Source organism: Monopterus albus, unplaced genomic scaffold (genome assembly GCF_001952655.1).
Source record: "Monopterus albus unplaced genomic scaffold, M_albus_1.0 scaffold74.1, whole genome shotgun sequence".
NCBI classification, from domain to species: domain Eukaryota; kingdom Metazoa; phylum Chordata; class Actinopteri; order Synbranchiformes; family Synbranchidae; genus Monopterus; species Monopterus albus.
In genome coordinates this window covers 153,224-170,779 of record NW_018127954.1, presented here as the reverse complement: position 1 = coordinate 170,779, position 17,556 = coordinate 153,224, and the positions used below count along the sequence as shown (strand labels likewise).

The 17,556-nt window shown below is 38.4% G+C and overlaps 1 protein-coding gene across 1 annotated transcript in view; it reads left to right on the top strand.

The window, feature by feature from the left end:
* The first annotated feature begins 542 nt into the window (after positions 1 to 542).
* The window catches only part of LOC109963405 (disco-interacting protein 2 homolog B-A-like), a 71,417-nt gene continuing 54,403 nt past the window's right edge, over positions 543 to 17,556 (top strand). Inside the window, exons 1-3 of the mRNA XM_020605912.1 lie at positions 543 to 605; positions 1,207 to 1,424; positions 1,533 to 1,682. Of these exons, the coding sequence (XP_020461568.1) occupies positions 543 to 605; positions 1,207 to 1,424; positions 1,533 to 1,682 (431 nt within the window). The remainder of the gene's footprint in view (positions 606 to 1,206; positions 1,425 to 1,532; positions 1,683 to 17,556) is intronic.

Genomic DNA, 17,556 nt, shown 5'->3' with positions numbered 1-17,556 from the left:
TTCTGGTACTTGTCAGAAGATGAGCAGCAGCATTTTGAACCATCTGAAGATAAGAGGGAGGACTGGTTAACACCATAGTATAGAACATTGCAATAGTCAAGGCGAGAGGTGATAAAAGCATGGATTGTAATCTCAAAATCATTCAAAGAAAGGAATGACTTCACTTTACTTAACAACCTGAGGTGGAAGAAGCTAGATTTCACAACTGAGCTGATTTGTTTATTAAACCTTAACTTTCCATCAAACATCACCCCTAGGCAACTTAAGATGATGAGCCAGGGGGCTCTGGTCCTGGTCAAAAGAAGTTAAGTTTGCCAAGTCTCCAGAAAGCACACACTCAGTTTTATTTTTGTTAAGATTTAAAAAGTTAAGTGCCAACCATGATTTGAAGTCTGTCAAACAGTCAAACAAAGGCTGTAATGACATCCCTCTCATTGGCTGCAATGGTAAGTATATCTGAATGTCATCTGCATAACAGTGAAAAGAAAGGCCATATTTCCTTAAGACACATCCGATCCTAATGGAAGTACAGTGAGAACAAAATGGGACCAAGCACAGATCCCTGGGGAACACCACAGGAAAGGATTGCTGAAGAGGATGAACAGGTACCAATATTAACAGTAAAACTTATATTGGTGAGATAAGATCGAAAGGGTGCAGAGCCACTTCAACCAGCATCATGCTAATCATAGAGCAGGCCTTTGACATGTTGAAGGTTCATTGCAGATCAATCTTCTTCAAGGTGCTGGAGATCCATCACATCTTTGTCCCTGCAGTCATCACAGCCCTTGTGGTGGTGCACAATATCTGTTTCAATTCAGTTTTATTTGTATAGCACCAAATCACAAGTCATCTCAACACACTTTACAAAGTAAGGTCTAGACCATTAGACCACATTATTATTATTATTATTATTGAAGAAAACCCAACAAATCCCCCCTTGAGCATGCACTTGGTGACAGCGGGGAGGAAAATCTCCCTTTAAGAGAAGAAACCTCTGACAGATCCCAGCTCTTGGTGGGCAGCCTTTTGCCTTGACCAGTTTGTGTGAGTGGATAGAGGAGAGCTGGTCTTGAGCTGGAGACTTGACAATTTGTCATCACCAGGTTTCTGAGCTTGCTCTTGGAGGAAGCTGCTTCTCAGCTGGCCAGTTTTTTTTTCAGAATGCTGTCTTGACCAGGGTCCTTCTATTGTTTGGCTGTTTAGAGAGATTCCACCTGGATATGGATTAAGAGCTTCCTGTCCAGACACAGCCAGAGGGTGAGATTGGGCCCACACACATCCACGGCTCTTAGCCTCAGCACTGGCTCACCACAAGGCTGTGTGCTGAGCCCCCTGCTCAACACCCTGTACACCCCCACCCACCATGGCAACACCATTGTAAAATCTGCTGACACCATGGTGGTGGGGCTTATCTCTGGGGGGTATGAGACTACCTACAGGAATGAGGTGGAGAGGCTGATAGTGTGGTGCAGAGAGAACAGTCTGCTCCTTAATACCTCAAAGACTAAGGAGGTCACTGTCAACTTCAGGCGGAAGAAAACCAACATCTTGCCACTGTATATCAGCGGGAACCGTGTGGAGAGGGTGCCGACCTTCCTCTTTCTGGGAGTCCATATTAAGGAGGATCTGACCTGGGGTGTGAATACCTCTGGACTGCTTAAAAAGGCCCAACAGAGACAGTACTTCCTATGGGTTCTCAGGAAGAACAACCGGGTCGGTCGTGCCTGAGGCCGACCCGGGGCCTTTCTGTGTGGAATGTGCATGTTCTCCATGTACTCCGGCTTCCTCCCACAGTCCAAAGACATGCAGCTTAGGTTGATTGGTGACTCTAAATTGCCCGTAGGAGTGCGTGTGTGGTTGTTTGCCTACATGTCAGCCCTGTGATAGACTGGTGACCTGTCCAGGGTGTAGCCTGCTTCTCACCCAATGTCAACAGGGATTGGCTCTAGTGCCCCTGTGACCTTATTCGGGAATAAGCAGTATAGATAATGGATGGATTGACTTGAATTCAGCTGTATGATTATTTTGGAGACTGTTGTTTGCTATATAGACAGGAGTTTCTGTTGTATAGCCTACACTTTCTGATGTACTAAATGGAGTAGATAAAATAATACAGACACCAGTATCATGCAGTAGCTGGGTGGCTAATTAACTGTTTCTACCATCATTTAACTGCTCTGCATCAAAACAAACTGAGAAATTAAACATTAAGATAAAACTGTGTTTAAAAAGTGTCACGGTTGGACTTTGCTTCCTGTGTTTGTTTTTTTCTGACAAAAAACTGACAAAGAAATCTGAATACCAATTTTAAAATGTTTTAAATAGATTATTTTAGGTGTCAGTGTCTAATATAAAATTTTTTAAAAACCTGCTTAGTCTGTATTCCAAGTGTTTTTATTTAAATTTCCATCACTGTATGTCAGTAAGAAAGTTTGCATTTGCAATATAGTTTTGTAGTGATGCATTTACAGATTACAGTAAATGGTAACTCAACCAGTGGCTAAAAGAAGCAGTCTATAAGGATAACTCATTATATAACCAGAAGATTTTATTCAGACATAAGATCAGAGAATAACTAGCAGATGTTTTATAAAGATAAAAAAATAAATATTAGACAATATTTTTAATGTGAAATATAACAAAAATGTACTTAATTTCAGAACAAGTTTGGTACAGTTAAAAGTAGGATTCAGAACAGTTGTGGGACAATAACAGTAAAAGTTAATTTCAAGCCCTGGAGTGACAATAAGGACCCTACCCTCTGTGTCCCTCTGAAAGTATACAATAATTTTAAAAAACATGCTTTGAAAAATATTATGACATGGTTAGTATTCTACATGTATTGTCAGCCCCTCTTCATGAATCCCAATATATATATATACTATATATACAATATAACTACTGCGAGCGAGTTATGTAAAAATTCACCCTGTACAGTTGTCGTTTTTTGTATCAGGCTGTAAACATATTTATTTCTCCTGTAAAGTTGGGCAGTTTAAGCTGGGAGTCTATGGGGATTGATTCCTTTGAGTCCCTATAGGGAAAGCCTCAAGTGGGCATTCAAGGAACTACAGGTTGTGGCATGTCCGCATTGGCTTCGTTTATCCGTTACTATTTAGCACCCCCTGGAAACAGTTCCATTGTAGTCTGTACTCTTTGCAGTGTTTGTGTATTTGGGTGTGTTTTCTATATTTGCAGCATGTTTGTGTATTTGATTGTTTGATTGAGCTGTGTATTTGGTAGTATTTTCTGTAATGTTTTGTTTATTTGCCGGTGTTTTCTCAAGGTGCAGTGCTTTGAGCTTTCAGGGCCACTGTATTAACTTGTATTTACACCACTGACTTCTATTTAGCCTCTTTAATTTATATAAATACAACAGTCTTTTTTACATAACCTGTATTGACACCATTTTGAAACCAATCAGATTAATTTAGAATCATGCTTTAAAAATCCTGGACAGGAAAACACAACAGTATCGTCACTGTCAAAGTCAAAGTAAATACAATATGCTGAACTTTGTGAATTTAATCATGTACTCTGACATTCATCTAGTTTTCAAAATAACACATAATATTGCATCCCAACCACTGAAAAGGTTTGTACAACTCTGAGCAGATGGCAAGAGTTTCAAGGTTAGTGGAGAGTATAGAATCCCTAAAAGGGACATTAAGGAACAGAATAATTTCCCTGTTGCATGAAAAACATGCCCAGATCCTCCTCTCTCTCTCTCTTTCTCATCAATCTAAAAAAATTGATTTTAATAAATCAAATTTAATTGTCAACATCAACTTGAACTTTGTATAGACATTCTATAGGCATGATTTTTTTAATCTTTATTTTATTAATTAATAAGTGGATTGTTTGGGTGGGAGGAGTGCAATGCATTGCATCTAGTGGGGGTAGGGTGGGATGGGGGATTGTATTTGTATTTGCTATAGTGACTGTATTTTTTATTATGGATTTTTATGTTTTAGTGGTTCATCATCATATAGTTGTATTTGATAATTTTACTATCACTCTGTGTTTTGTACCTGCCCATTGGCTGCAGATGGAAATTAGCTATTAGCTAACTTTGGTTCAAAACATCTTTTCTCATTCTATGAGTTTGTGGTTTCTTTTACGCACAGTCCCTGTGACTTGCTTTTAAGAGGTTTTACATGTGAATATAATGGAGTTTGCTTTTGTAAATATGTTAAATATGAAAATGCTCCAGACATTTTTATTATTACAAAACCCATCTCAGTGTTAAAATTCCTGAAGAAAACTTACCTATTACTGTTTACAGCTCGTGTAGATGTGATAGGAAAACTAAAGAATTGTTGCTCTATGTACTATGTCACTTAACTTACTCCTTTTTTTGTATCACATTTAATAAGGTTGCTTGCGGTCACCTGACAATAACACGTCACTGTTGGTCACAATAACCTGGCAGAAACAACATATTGATTTTGCAGGCCAATCTACACCTAGAGCATAATCCAACAACTCTTCTTCTTCTTCTTCTCAGTGTGAGGTAAAACAACCTGCAAAGCAGAAACCACCTTCCTCTTTCTGGGAGTCCATATTAAGGAGGATCTGACCTGGGGTGTGAATACCTCTGGACTGCTTAAAAAGGCCCAACAGAGACAGTACTTCCTATGGGTTCTCAGGAAGAACAACCGGGTCGGTCGTGCCTGAGGCCGACCCGGGGCCTTTCTGTGTGGAATGTGCATGTTCTCCATGTACTCCGGCTTCCTCCCACAGTCCAAAGACATGCAGCTTAGGTTGATTGGTGACTCTAAATTGCCCGTAGGAGTGCGTGTGTGGTTGTTTGCCTACATGTCAGCCCTGTGATAGACTGGTGACCTGTCCAGGGTGTAGCCTGCTTCTCACCCAATGTCAACAGGGATTGGCTCTAGTGCCCCTGTGACCTTATTCGGGAATAAGCAGTATAGATAATGGATGGATTGACTTGAATTCAGCTGTATGATTATTTTGGAGACTGTTGTTTGCTATATAGACAGGAGTTTCTGTTGTATAGCCTACACTTTCTGATGTACTAAATGGAGTAGATAAAATAATACAGACACCAGTATCATGCAGTAGCTGGGTGGCTAATTAACTGTTTCTACCATCATTTAACTGCTCTGCATCAAAACAAACTGAGAAATTAAACTGAGAAATTAAACATTAAGATAAAACTGTGTTTAAAAAGTGTCACGGTTGGACTTTGCTTCCTGTGTTTGTTTTTTTCTGACAAAAAACTGACAAAGAAATCTGAATACCAATTTTAAAATGTTTTAAATAGATTATTTTAGGTGTCAGTGTCTAATATAAAATTTTTTAAAAACCTGCTTAGTCTGTATTCCAAGTGTTTTTATTTAAATTTCCATCACTGTATGTCAGTAAGAAAGTTTGCATTTGCAATATAGTTTTGTAGTGATGCATTTACAGATTACAGTAAATGGTAACTCAACCAGTGGCTAAAAGAAGCAGTCTATAAGGATAACTCATTATATAACCAGAAGATTTTATTCAGACATAAGATCAGAGAATAACTAGCAGATGTTTTATAAAGATAAAAAACTAGATATTAGACAATATTTTTAATGTGAAATATAACAAAAATGTACTTAATTTCAGAACAAGTTTGGTACAGTTAAAAGTAGGATTCAGAACAGTTGTGGGACAATAACAGTAAAAGTTAATTTCAAGCCCTGGAGTGACAATAAGGACCCTACCCTCTGTGTCCCTCTGAAAGTATACAATAATTTTAAAAAACATGCTTTGAAAAATATTATGACATGGTTAGTATTCTACATGTATTGTCAGCCCCTCTTCATGAATCCCAATATATATATATACTATATATACAATATAACTACTGCGAGCGAGTTATGTAAAAATTCACCCTGTACAGTTGTCGTTTTTTGTATCAGGCTGTAAACATATTTATTTCTCCTGTAAAGTTGGGCAGTTTAAGCTGGGAGTCTATGGGGATTGATTCCTTTGAGTCCCTATAGGGAAAGCCTCAAGTGGGCATTCAAGGAACTACAGGTTGTGGCATGTCCGCATTGGCTTCGTTTATCCGTTACTATTTAGCACCCCCTGGAAACAGTTCCATTGTAGTCTGTACTCTTTGCAGTGTTTGTGTATTTGGGTGTGTTTTCTATATTTGCAGCATGTTTGTGTATTTGATTGTTTGATTGAGCTGTGTATTTGGTAGTATTTTCTGTAATGTTTTGTTTATTTGCCGGTGTTTTCTCAAGGTGCAGTGCTTTGAGCTTTCAGGGCCACTGTATTAACTTGTATTTACACCACTGACTTCTATTTAGCCTCTTTAATTTATATAAATACAACAGTCTTTTTTACATAACCTGTATTGACACCATTTTGAAACCAATCAGATTAATTTAGAATCATGCTTTAAAAATCCTGGACAGGAAAACACAACAGTATCGTCACTGTCAAAGTCAAAGTAAATACAATATGCTGAACTTTGTGAATTTAATCATGTACTCTGACATTCATCTAGTTTTCAAAATAACACATAATATTGCATCCCAACCACTGAAAAGGTTTGTACAACTCTGAGCAGATGGCAAGAGTTTCAAGGTTAGTGGAGAGTATAGCATCCCTAAAAGGGACATTAAGGAACAGAATAATTTCCCTGTTGCATGAAAAACATGCCCAGATCCTCCTCTCTCTCTCTCTTTCTCATCAATCTAAAAAAATTGATTTTAATAAATCAAATTTAATTGTCAACATCAACTTGAACTTTGTATAGACATTCTATAGGCATGATTTTTTTAATCTTTATTTTATTAATTAATAAGTGGATTGTTTGGGTGGGAGGAGTGCAATGCATTGCATCTAGTGGGGGTAGGGTGGGATGGGGGATTGTATTTGTATTTGCTATAGTGACTGTATTTTTTATTATGGATTTTTATGTTTTAGTGGTTCATCATCATATAGTTGTATTTGATAATTTTACTATCACTCTGTGTTTTGTACCTGCCCATTGGCTGCAGATGGAAATTAGCTATTAGCTAACTTTGGTTCAAAACATCTTTTCTCATTCTATGAGTTTGTGGTTTCTTTTACGCACAGTCCCTGTGACTTGCTTTTAAGAGGTTTTACATGTGAATATAATGGAGTTTGCTTTTGTAAATATGTTAAATATGAAAATGCTCCAGACATTTTTATTATTACAAAACCCATCTCAGTGTTAAAATTCCTGAAGAAAACTTACCTATTACTGTTTACAGCTCGTGTAGATGTGATAGGAAAACTAAAGAATTGTTGCTCTATGTACTATGTCACTTAACTTACTCCTTTTTTTGTATCACATTTAATAAGGTTGCTTGCGGTCACCTGACAATAACACGTCACTGTTGGTCACAATAACCTGGCAGAAACAACATATTGATTTTGCAGGCCAATCTACACCTAGAGCATAATCCAACAACTCTTCTTCTTCTTCTTCTCAGTGTGAGGTAAAACAACCTGCAAAGCAGAAACCAGTTCTAGGAAGGCATATCATTATGGTCCTCTGGTTAATCCTTTCTCCTGTGGTTCGGCACGTTCTTTCACACACTGGGAGCCAGATCATGGACAAGGTTAATTGGGATCAGATTTGCAGTATTGCCCAGCTGGTACAGTCTTGGCTCTATCTGCTTTGCAGTCCATCCAGATGTCACCTACAGGATGATGCTAACTTGCTCCAGTACCACCTGCTCAATGATTCTGTCACTAGTGTGGACACCTGGCTGCAGTCAGAGCCCAAATGGACTAAGAAGCAGCTGTGTAGGGAGAGTCATAGTTATAATATGTGACTGTTTAGGTGTGCATTATGCCCATTTAGCCAATATAGGTAGCAAAGGTAGTAATCCAGTGGCCAAGTCAAGCAGTGATCATCCATGGGTTGCGCTGGGACAGATTCTTCAAGATGACCCCTTGGTTGCTCATCAGTGACTTTTGTCAGGTGCTATAAGCTTGGTGACATATAGATTACTTCTTCAGCTGGTTGTCACCAGTACAGTATGTTAAGGCAGCTACTTGAGAGAAACATTATGTGTTCAATCCACTCTACATTGTTTCTGTGGACTGATTAATACCCGGAGAGCAAAATAGGATTGTGTGACACAGCTACTATTATATTCTGCATTTGGGACCCTATAACACTCTGTTCGTTCCAAGGTCCAGATTGCTTGTTCGATGGATGAATCACCACTGATGATCCCTCCTTCGACACCTTTCTAGTATCGGAATGTGCTGGCTGCATCTGATAATTTGTATAATTGCCGAAACCAAAACCAGACATTTCCACCCTTTCATGACTGGCCAGCTGTGATGAGGTTAGGAAGCCAGGGTTTCAACTTCTCTTGCAAGACACCCTTTATCATTTTTTACTTTTCAATTTTGACATGACCACCCAAGTGTCTATCATGACCAAGCCCTTAGGAAGTTTTACAGTTGGTCTACAGTGCATAATATGCGTGTGTAACAGTTCACCAAAGCAACACAGATTTACTTTGAGTGATCATGCAGTGTACTGCAATTCCAGGGCAATTAGTTGTTTCAGTTTAAAATCTGGCTCTTGTAAATGCTGGTGTGACCAGACCCCATGTAGGGATGATGCAGGGTTGGATATCGATGGATGGAACACCAAGAGAGGTGGCAGTTGAGGGCGTGATCACACTGCTAAAAATAGTCTGGTCCATGAATGTCTTGTTGTGCACCAGGGCACATAATGACTGCTCAGGATGGTGATGCAAATGAAATTAGCTTTTTATAAGGACTTAACTGGACACAAAAAATTACCTTATTTGCCCACATTTGTAAGTTTAACACACACACACACACACAACAACTTCATTATCAGTAGGACTAAGATTACTAAAACATCTGATGATATGTTTATCACATACCCTTAACAATGTTTTGACATGGAAAGTAATTGGAGGGTGGTAATACAATTAAAAGGCAATTCTGTGAACCTTTGGAATTCACAACTGTTACAGTATGTGCTTTGATTCATTTATACCTGGATGAACACCAGGCACGCAATCATAAGCTGTACTACAACCATCTTGATCAGACGCAGGCTGGTAGTTCAGGGATTACTATAAGACCACTGGGGTGGTGAACTTGAGATGAATGAAAAATCAAAACAACACCAGCAACAAAAAATGAGCTGCAGCAACAGTGGCCAGCTGCCCTCAATTCACAACTCATGACCTAGAAGAAGGCCTGAGGCTGTATACTCCTGGAATTCTAATTAACTTATTTACTTGCTTAAGTAAACATTGTGCATGCAGGAGAAGCATTGGAGAAACAATAATTTGGGGGGCATATTAGAAGACAGTGAACTCTTTTTACCAGGTTATCTGCTGGATAATCACACATCCCATCTCTTCCAGAAGTGCCAGGAGTCTCCTGCCTATTGATAGTAACTCCCTGATGCTCACAAATCTTATGCAGTATCCTGAAAAAAAATTAATATATATTTATAGAGAGTGAGAGCAAGCAAGCATCCTGTTTCATCTCTCTTTGTACTAAGTGAACCTATCACTTTTCTTTACAGTCAGGCTTTACATTTAACCTCTTTCTCTTTCCATCAGTTGGCACAGTTGTTAAAAAGTGGAAATAAAATATGAACTTCACCCCTAGAATACAGTAAAGTGTAACTCTGCCTAAGAGCAGTGAAAAAAGGTGTGAGTGTTGGACTGGTCTGCCTGCAGTCCTAACCTGTCCCCAGCAGAGAATATGTGGCACATTTTGAAATGCAAATTGTGTCAATGAAGACCCAGCTGCTGTGATGTTTTCAATGTAATACAGGACACAGATGATTTGCACATCACTATTTTCAGTTTTTGGGCAGCACGGTGGCACAGTGGTTAGCGCCGTTGCCTCACAGCGCGAAGGTTCCAGGTTCGGGCCCCACCTGGGACCTTTCTGTGTGGAGTTTGCATGTTCTCTCCGGGTACTCTGGCTTCCTACCACAGTCCAAAGACATGCAGCTTAGGTTGATTGGTGTCTCTAAATTGCCCATAGGAGTGTGTGTGTGGTTGTTTGTCTATGTGTTAGCCCTGTGATGGATTGGCGACCTGTCCAGGGTGTACCCCGCCTTCGCCCGATTGCCGGCCGGGATTGGCTCTGACCCCGCTCAGGGTAGAAAATGAATGAATATTTTCAGTTTTAATTTTGATTTTAATATTGTCCCAACTTTTACTGATTTGGGGTACATTAAAAGGTACAGTAACACAGATTATATGACCTACCGTTTAACAACAGTACAGTGGACCTAACTGTACATGTCTGATACATCATTGCACGTACTATGGTACACAAGCAATGTTCATACAGGGACACTGTGATGTCAAAGTGATGTCAGTTTGGAGATTTTGAAGCAACATTTAGAAAAAATAAAAATCAAGGTCTGGTGTTTCGTATTGAGGAAACATGTCATCCAGTATAGCTGTGTGTTTCATTAATGTGTTTTTAATCACTTTTGAACAACAGTGGAAGTTTATGGCACTGATAGAACTGAGGCAACTAAACTGTCGGTTTTAGTCTCTGCATGGGGAGTAATGAAAATCCTGTTAATATAAAAAATAACCAGCCTTATCCTTTAATGTGCACCCTTGGCTCTTATTTACTACTGTTGAAAAGAGTGAGCATCCTGTTTTAGGCATTTGGTTTGTACTACTTTATGTATAATTTGTCAAATTAAAACAGAATATCAGCTGAATCAAATTTAGATCGCTCTGGTTTTAGCTTTTTTGTTTTGTATTGAATTGTGGACTATATATCGAGATATGGATTGAATCATGAGTGGGAGAGATACACACCCCTGTATCATTTATATTTTCCTTGTTTTTCTCTTGTTGTCATTACTTTCTCTTAATTAATTTTGCCATGTTTCCTTTTTCTATTTCTTTGACTTTTTATAAAGTGTGCAATTTAATTGTATTATATGAATGTTTGTGTGTTTTGTTTCCATTTGTTTGCATCTGTGGCTAATTGTTGTAGTCAGTGACCTTCAAGTGTGAGCATATGTTACTTATTATCATTATTTTAAAATACAATATATGATGTGATCCTTTTAAAAATGTTTTGACTGATAAAGACTGAAATGACATGCTGATTCCTGTTGCTTTTATATTCATACTTATTTTGAATGTGCATGTCTCACTTCTTTAATCATTAAACAATAAATAAAGTTCATTAATTAAAATAAGATCTTTGTCATATATTTTTGCTTTACTATATGTAATATACTGTAAAACATATTCTAGCTTGTGAAGAACAACCAAATTATCTTGTGAGTACATTTCAACTGGTTGACTTGAAGCTGAGTTCTAGCTATTTAATATGCTAAATGCCAACTATGTATCTTGTTTATAAGTGGCATACTGACAGATGTTGCCTCATTCATCACCTGTAATTCCTCATTTTAAGGTTTAGAGACCTCAGTTTTTTTCCACTGTTTTGCATGATACAAAATGCTGTGCAAGTTAATGTCTGCGGAAACACCTGCCACAATTTAGCACACTTTCACTTGAGTGAAGCTGTAGTCTGCACACAAGGTAGCAGCTGCCACTTTCCATTTACCATGGTGATCAATGAGTGTTTGAAAAGACCAGCATTCAGTCAAAGTGTACTGAAAAGCCTCACCTTGAATAACACTGCAAATTTTAAAAGATTTTTTAATGAGTTTGTATGTGGCAGCATAGATGCGGGTGCATGCACTATATGATTTAGGTTACCTAGGTTTTCTATGCCTTTACCAGAAGAAGAAGTACCAAAATGGATGGGATTGGAAGCATAGCGATTATAATTTAGTGCAGACACACACCAAACCAACATCAAAGTGGAAGGAATTGGCTGACTGTCGGCTTAGTTTGTCATGGACAAACTAAGTTTGCTCCAGAATCTGAATTAGAACAAGGAAAGGCTCTGCAGAAGTACGGACTGTCTCTGTTTCTGAATGGTTAGATAATCTTTTAGTTTAGTTTATGTGATGTGTTGTTACAGAACTTGTATTCAAGACAGGTAGCCACTACTTTTTCTGTTTCAGTGTTACTGGGAGCATTTTCAGTCTATAAACATACAGTATATAGTAAGTAGTGCAGTATAGATAACCACTGTGAAACTGAAGAGACTTTTGTTCTTGCCCACCAGTGAGATGGGCCCCACTTAAGGTCTCATGCAGTGTTCAGTATAAATTGTGTTCAGACTACACAGTTGTCTCCCAACATAACCAAGCAGTTGAAGGAGCCAGTTCTATTTTGTGTAGGCTTCTCCCTCTAATTGCGATAAGGGTGAAGCACGATATGGTCTATGCTTCACTGGGTCCATCTGGTACCCCTAAGCACAACCACACAACTGCTCCACCAAAGACAACACTTACCCTTACTACAGCGTTAGGTACTGTAACAGACCAGAATAGGAGAAAAAGCATGCACAATTCCATACCTGTTGATGGTAATTTAATGTAACAGTAGCTTATTGCTCTTAGTTCTATGACCGTTATTAATAGTTTTTCTTTGCTTTGCCTCAATAATCAAATGAGTTTTTCACTCAAGTTTGGTATTCTCCACATTTAGTTTTTTTTCTGTGCAATATTACAGCACTTCTCAATCTTTTCCTACAAATAACCACTGAACACATTTCAGCAAAAGATTATTAAGCATAGTACATTTAGTATTTAAGTATACATTTATTTATTTATATGGCCTTTAGATCAAAATCATCACTTTAGTTCATGCAGTTGTTAAAATATGTGCTCAACTGACTTCCAGTAACATGGATAGTTTCAGAAAGGATTCCTACTCCTTCGCTTCTTGCATTATCCAAGTGCATCTTTTTCATTTCAATATGAAAAACATTTCTCACTGGCTTTGGAGAGTACTGATGTATCGACAAACCCATCCCAAAACATTTGAATAAGAATGGTTTGGGATGGGCCAAAGGGTTCTGTTGATCTCTCAGTACTCTCTGATGTCAGTGAGTCACTTCCTGCTCCAAGACTCTTTAAATCTTATTTACACTGAATAAGCCTGAGAACTAACCTGCTCCCGAGTAGGTTTGAGATTACAGGCATGTTGCCATGACAACAAGTTCCACAAGACTTAAAAAACAGAATCAAAATTAGTGTGTCAGACACATGAGGAATTTGACTGGTACAATGGCACTTAGTGTGTATGTACAATGTTCTTCCATAAAGCAATGAGTAGACAAGAAAACAAGATAAGACTGAGAGAACAAGAAGAGAAAAAGAATGTGCAAACATGAAAAATGAATATAAATATAGAATAAATATACAATGGTTTAGATGGAGTTCCTGACCTTTTTGGTTGCTGAGCCAAACCAGACAGTGATGGAAGAGCAGAGAACAGACTCGGTGATTCCTCTGTAGAACTGTATCAGCAGCTCCTGGGGCAAGTTGAACGTCCTGAGCTTTCACAGGAAGTTCAACCTCCCTTCTCCAGCTTGTCACTTTGTTGGATGTTTATACAGGATTACTATTTAATAGAGATACTACAAACAAAGTCATCATATTGTTACAAAAACCCAGTTCTTTTGTTGAAAGCGCAAGAAGTGAAGACAGAAGAGGACTGTATAAAATCAACAGAAAAGTTAATCAAAGCCTGGTCACATGGTAAAGCTATACAGCGCTGGGCTCTGAGAGACAGAACTTCCACAGGAAACTGTTCTCAAAAAAGCCCCAAGTCATTGTTTCTGGTTACATTTATCTTCTTGGATGGAGACTGCCCGTACAGAGGTTGGACTTACACGTATCCTAATTCCTGTACTTTCCGGACTATAAGCCGCTACCTTTGTCGCTTCATGCCCACACCCTCATCATGGACAACACACGACGAAATGCATATGATGCAGCTTTCAAGTTACAGGCGATCAATCTGGCTGTCGAAATATCTCATGTTACATCATGGACACCTGCGGCTTATAGTCCGGTGTGGCTTATAGTCCGGAAATTATGGTCTTTAGGCTCTTGGCGTGAGCAGGCCAGCCTCTGCCCCTGCCAGTTTACTGAGATGTGCTAGCAAGTCAGGTGTGTGAATGTTGTGATATCAGGAGGTAGCTAACAATGAATACTGGACAACGGGTTGTCTGCGCTGTCTCTGCAGGATATTGCATGACAAAGCAGAACTTGCTGTAATATGCTAAGTGGTCCTATGTGAAGATGCAAAACAGGCCAACAGGTCTGTGTGTAGATGTAAATCAAACCATCTGGTTACAGTGAAGATGTAGACATTATGTCTCCACAAAGTTACAGCATATGGTTCCAAAGTTCCAATTCAGTAGAATTTGACAGTCATTAATACAGTTTTAATATATACTGTATAAGCAAGGAAAATAAAGGTATGGAAAGTAACTAAAGCTTATAAAACTAACTGAAGCCTACAAGATTCAAATCTTACAATATCAAAGCAGCAGACAAGCACTTGTGGCAACATTAAGCATTTAAATAGGATACTTCTGCATTTAATTTGTCAGCTGTTTTACCATACTGTACATACCTCTCTGCTTTTGCAGTCACTTGTAAATACAATCTTTAAATTCTTTGTCACCTTCTGGCAGAACCTCTCTTCCTGCTGTGCTGACACATTGTGCGCTCTCTGCATGTAGGCAATCAGAAACCAGTTGATCATGATTTCAGTTGTTGATATATACAGGGTGTGTCTGAAATTACCTTCTTGCCTACTACATAGTAAGCTAAAACATGTATGCAAGACAAGTAATATGTTGAAATTATTAGCATGAAAAAAAATGTATGTGAGTAGTACTGGATGATCTACATAATTTCATAGTATGGAAGCAGAGGACACTATGCTACCCCATCATGGTGGTGGCAGGGCAGGCTCAAAGCTGTTGTCATCATAGAAGTGTTATTATGCCACTTCATAACATTTAGATACAGTTTCAAGTGAGAAAATAACCATCTAGTTTTTAAAAAATGTGGGTAATTTGTCCCAAGTTATGCAAATTTAGGAATTTCTATTGATGTTTTTGGAAACATGATGAGCCTCTGCTATTGCTCTAACCTACTGTAGCTCTACTTAGCAGGCATAGCTGTAGCCATTGTGCTTGTATTATCATACTCAGTAACCTATAACGCTTAGGCTCAAGACCTCTGTCAAATCTTACCCTCTATAACGCTGTTAGGTGATAAGTGACAGCTATGCTGCTACTATTGACTATGAATGAAGAATGAGCAACTGGTGTCATCACGTGAACATCTGGGTCAATTGGTGACAAGCTGGCCATGTAGTAACATGTCCAAAGTTGATGATGTAGATGGTAGAATGGCTGCAGTGACTACATTTTCATTAATCAAATCAAATTTTATTTGTATAGTGCCAAATCACAACAAAAGTAATCTCAGGACACTTTACAAAGTAAGGTCTAGACCTTACAGTAGGTATTCAACAGGAAAAATTTTGTACATGTGTAGTAGGTGATTTCACCCATAGTCTAGTCACTGACCATGAGAGCACACACTTATCTTGGATGACTGAATCCAGAACACGAGTGGATTATCCAGATAACATTATCTGGAATTAGAAAATCCAGGATTGCTCATTTGATATGTTTAGTGACATATGAATAGCACCCCTCAAGGAAACCGCACAGCAGATGTCTTTGTCTGACATCCCTCTGAGCAATGCCACTGGGGAGGACATCCCCCTGGTGGAGTGTGCCATCCCACAAGCCTCCCCAAATGCCAGATATGCCTAAGAAATAGTGTCACAGCCAGTGTGACAGCTGCTAAGCAAGGAAAGGAAGACCTTGAAATCACTTCCTATAATGTACAACAAGCTCTGTATGGCATAAACCCTGTTGTGCATGTGACATACAGTATCATGGAGTGTTTCAACTGTGGTTGCTGAGGTCTGATGTGAACTAATTTAATTCAGGCAAATTATTTTTACACTCATTTATTATCACAATAATTCTGAGCAATTCGATAATTTGAAAGGCAATTCAACAGTCTGAAAGATAGGGAACAGAATCACCATCTCTGCAGAGAAATAAATAAAAGTATAAGATAAGAGAATTGTCAAAGAGTGAATCAGTCATTTTTGGTCATACAGTCCAGTCAGTCCAGAGTCAGGCTGGTCCCCTCCTGGTCGGGTCCTTGCTCTTCGGTCAGTCTTCCGAATGCACACTGACTCCACTACCACAGCCCACTGCACCACTCAATGTACCTCTTTATGTTCACAGCTCATTTTTGGCTCTTATGTCGATTCCCAAACTTAGCTTCCTGTCTTCTCTTTTAGGAGGAAACACACAGGAAACAGCTTGACCGTCTTGTGTGTTGTTTCAACACACACCATTCTCAGAACAGAAAAAGGTCAAAGCCTGCCAAATTATGCCAGCATTGTTCAGCTCATGAGAAGGCCTGTACTCTCTGGCATATCACATTTTAATGTGTAACTTGTTTTTTTTTTTACCACTACACACCTCAAGCCACAGTATTTTACTAAACCCAATCATACAGTTTTTGCACATAAACCTAACCATGTATTTCTACTAACAAATTGTAGTTTATGTATGCAAAGCCTAGGTGTTTAATTTTGCTAAGTTCCTTTTGCATCTCATACTGAAGGTGGTCAACACTTCTGAAAACACTATGCATCTCAAAGCCACACTTTAGTGTCAGTAGGAACTGCAAAAGGACTTGACAAAGTGCTCTGACTGATCAAAATCACTGACCAGTGTAGCTAATGTTTAATGTCTAAATGGAGTTTTAGTCTTGTTAGTCCAAATGAAGCAAATTAAAAGCATGAATGTAGTCTATGAGAGTAATGTCTGCTGTGGTGGGCTTAAAAGAGTTTTTTGTGAATACATATAAAATTAGAAGAATATTTAGCACTGAAGGTGTAACTAGAAAATTGAAAAAAAAAAAAGCCTAAACAATCATCGAAAGCAGAAAATGAGTCTTGGCCAAAATAGCTTTATAATGTAGCAAGGTCCAGTAAATAAGAGGGCACCAGCAACTAGATCAAGGTCAAAGATTTTTATTGTCAATTCTTTCTTTCACTATATGTGCAGGACATACAGAAAAATAGAAAAACTGTTTCTCTCTTATCTAATGTTGAATGTCCATACCATTTAAGAAACTAAAATAAAATAAAAGTAGAATAAACACAGAATAAATAGAATATGAAAACTGAATTCAAGTAATAAGGATAAACTAGATGGTACAACCTTATAGGCTATGATGAAACTGAAAGCCATGTGCAAACAGTGACAGTAGTGCAAATAATAACAAGAAGATTGTCAGATGGTCAGCATCACCAGGGGCGTTGGTGATGAGATGCATAATGGCTTATGAAATGTACATGGACAGTAGTGCAAATGACCAACAGTAGCAGATATGATGTAGAAAAACAGTCAGCAGCAGATTCACATATAATATGACAAAAAGGGGGAATGTTTGTGCAAACAGCAGAACAAGAACAAGTTAAGGTTCCACTTTATAGTAAGTCATCCTATATAAAAACTGTAAAGAATGGTTTTATTCATGGTGAATAAATTTAC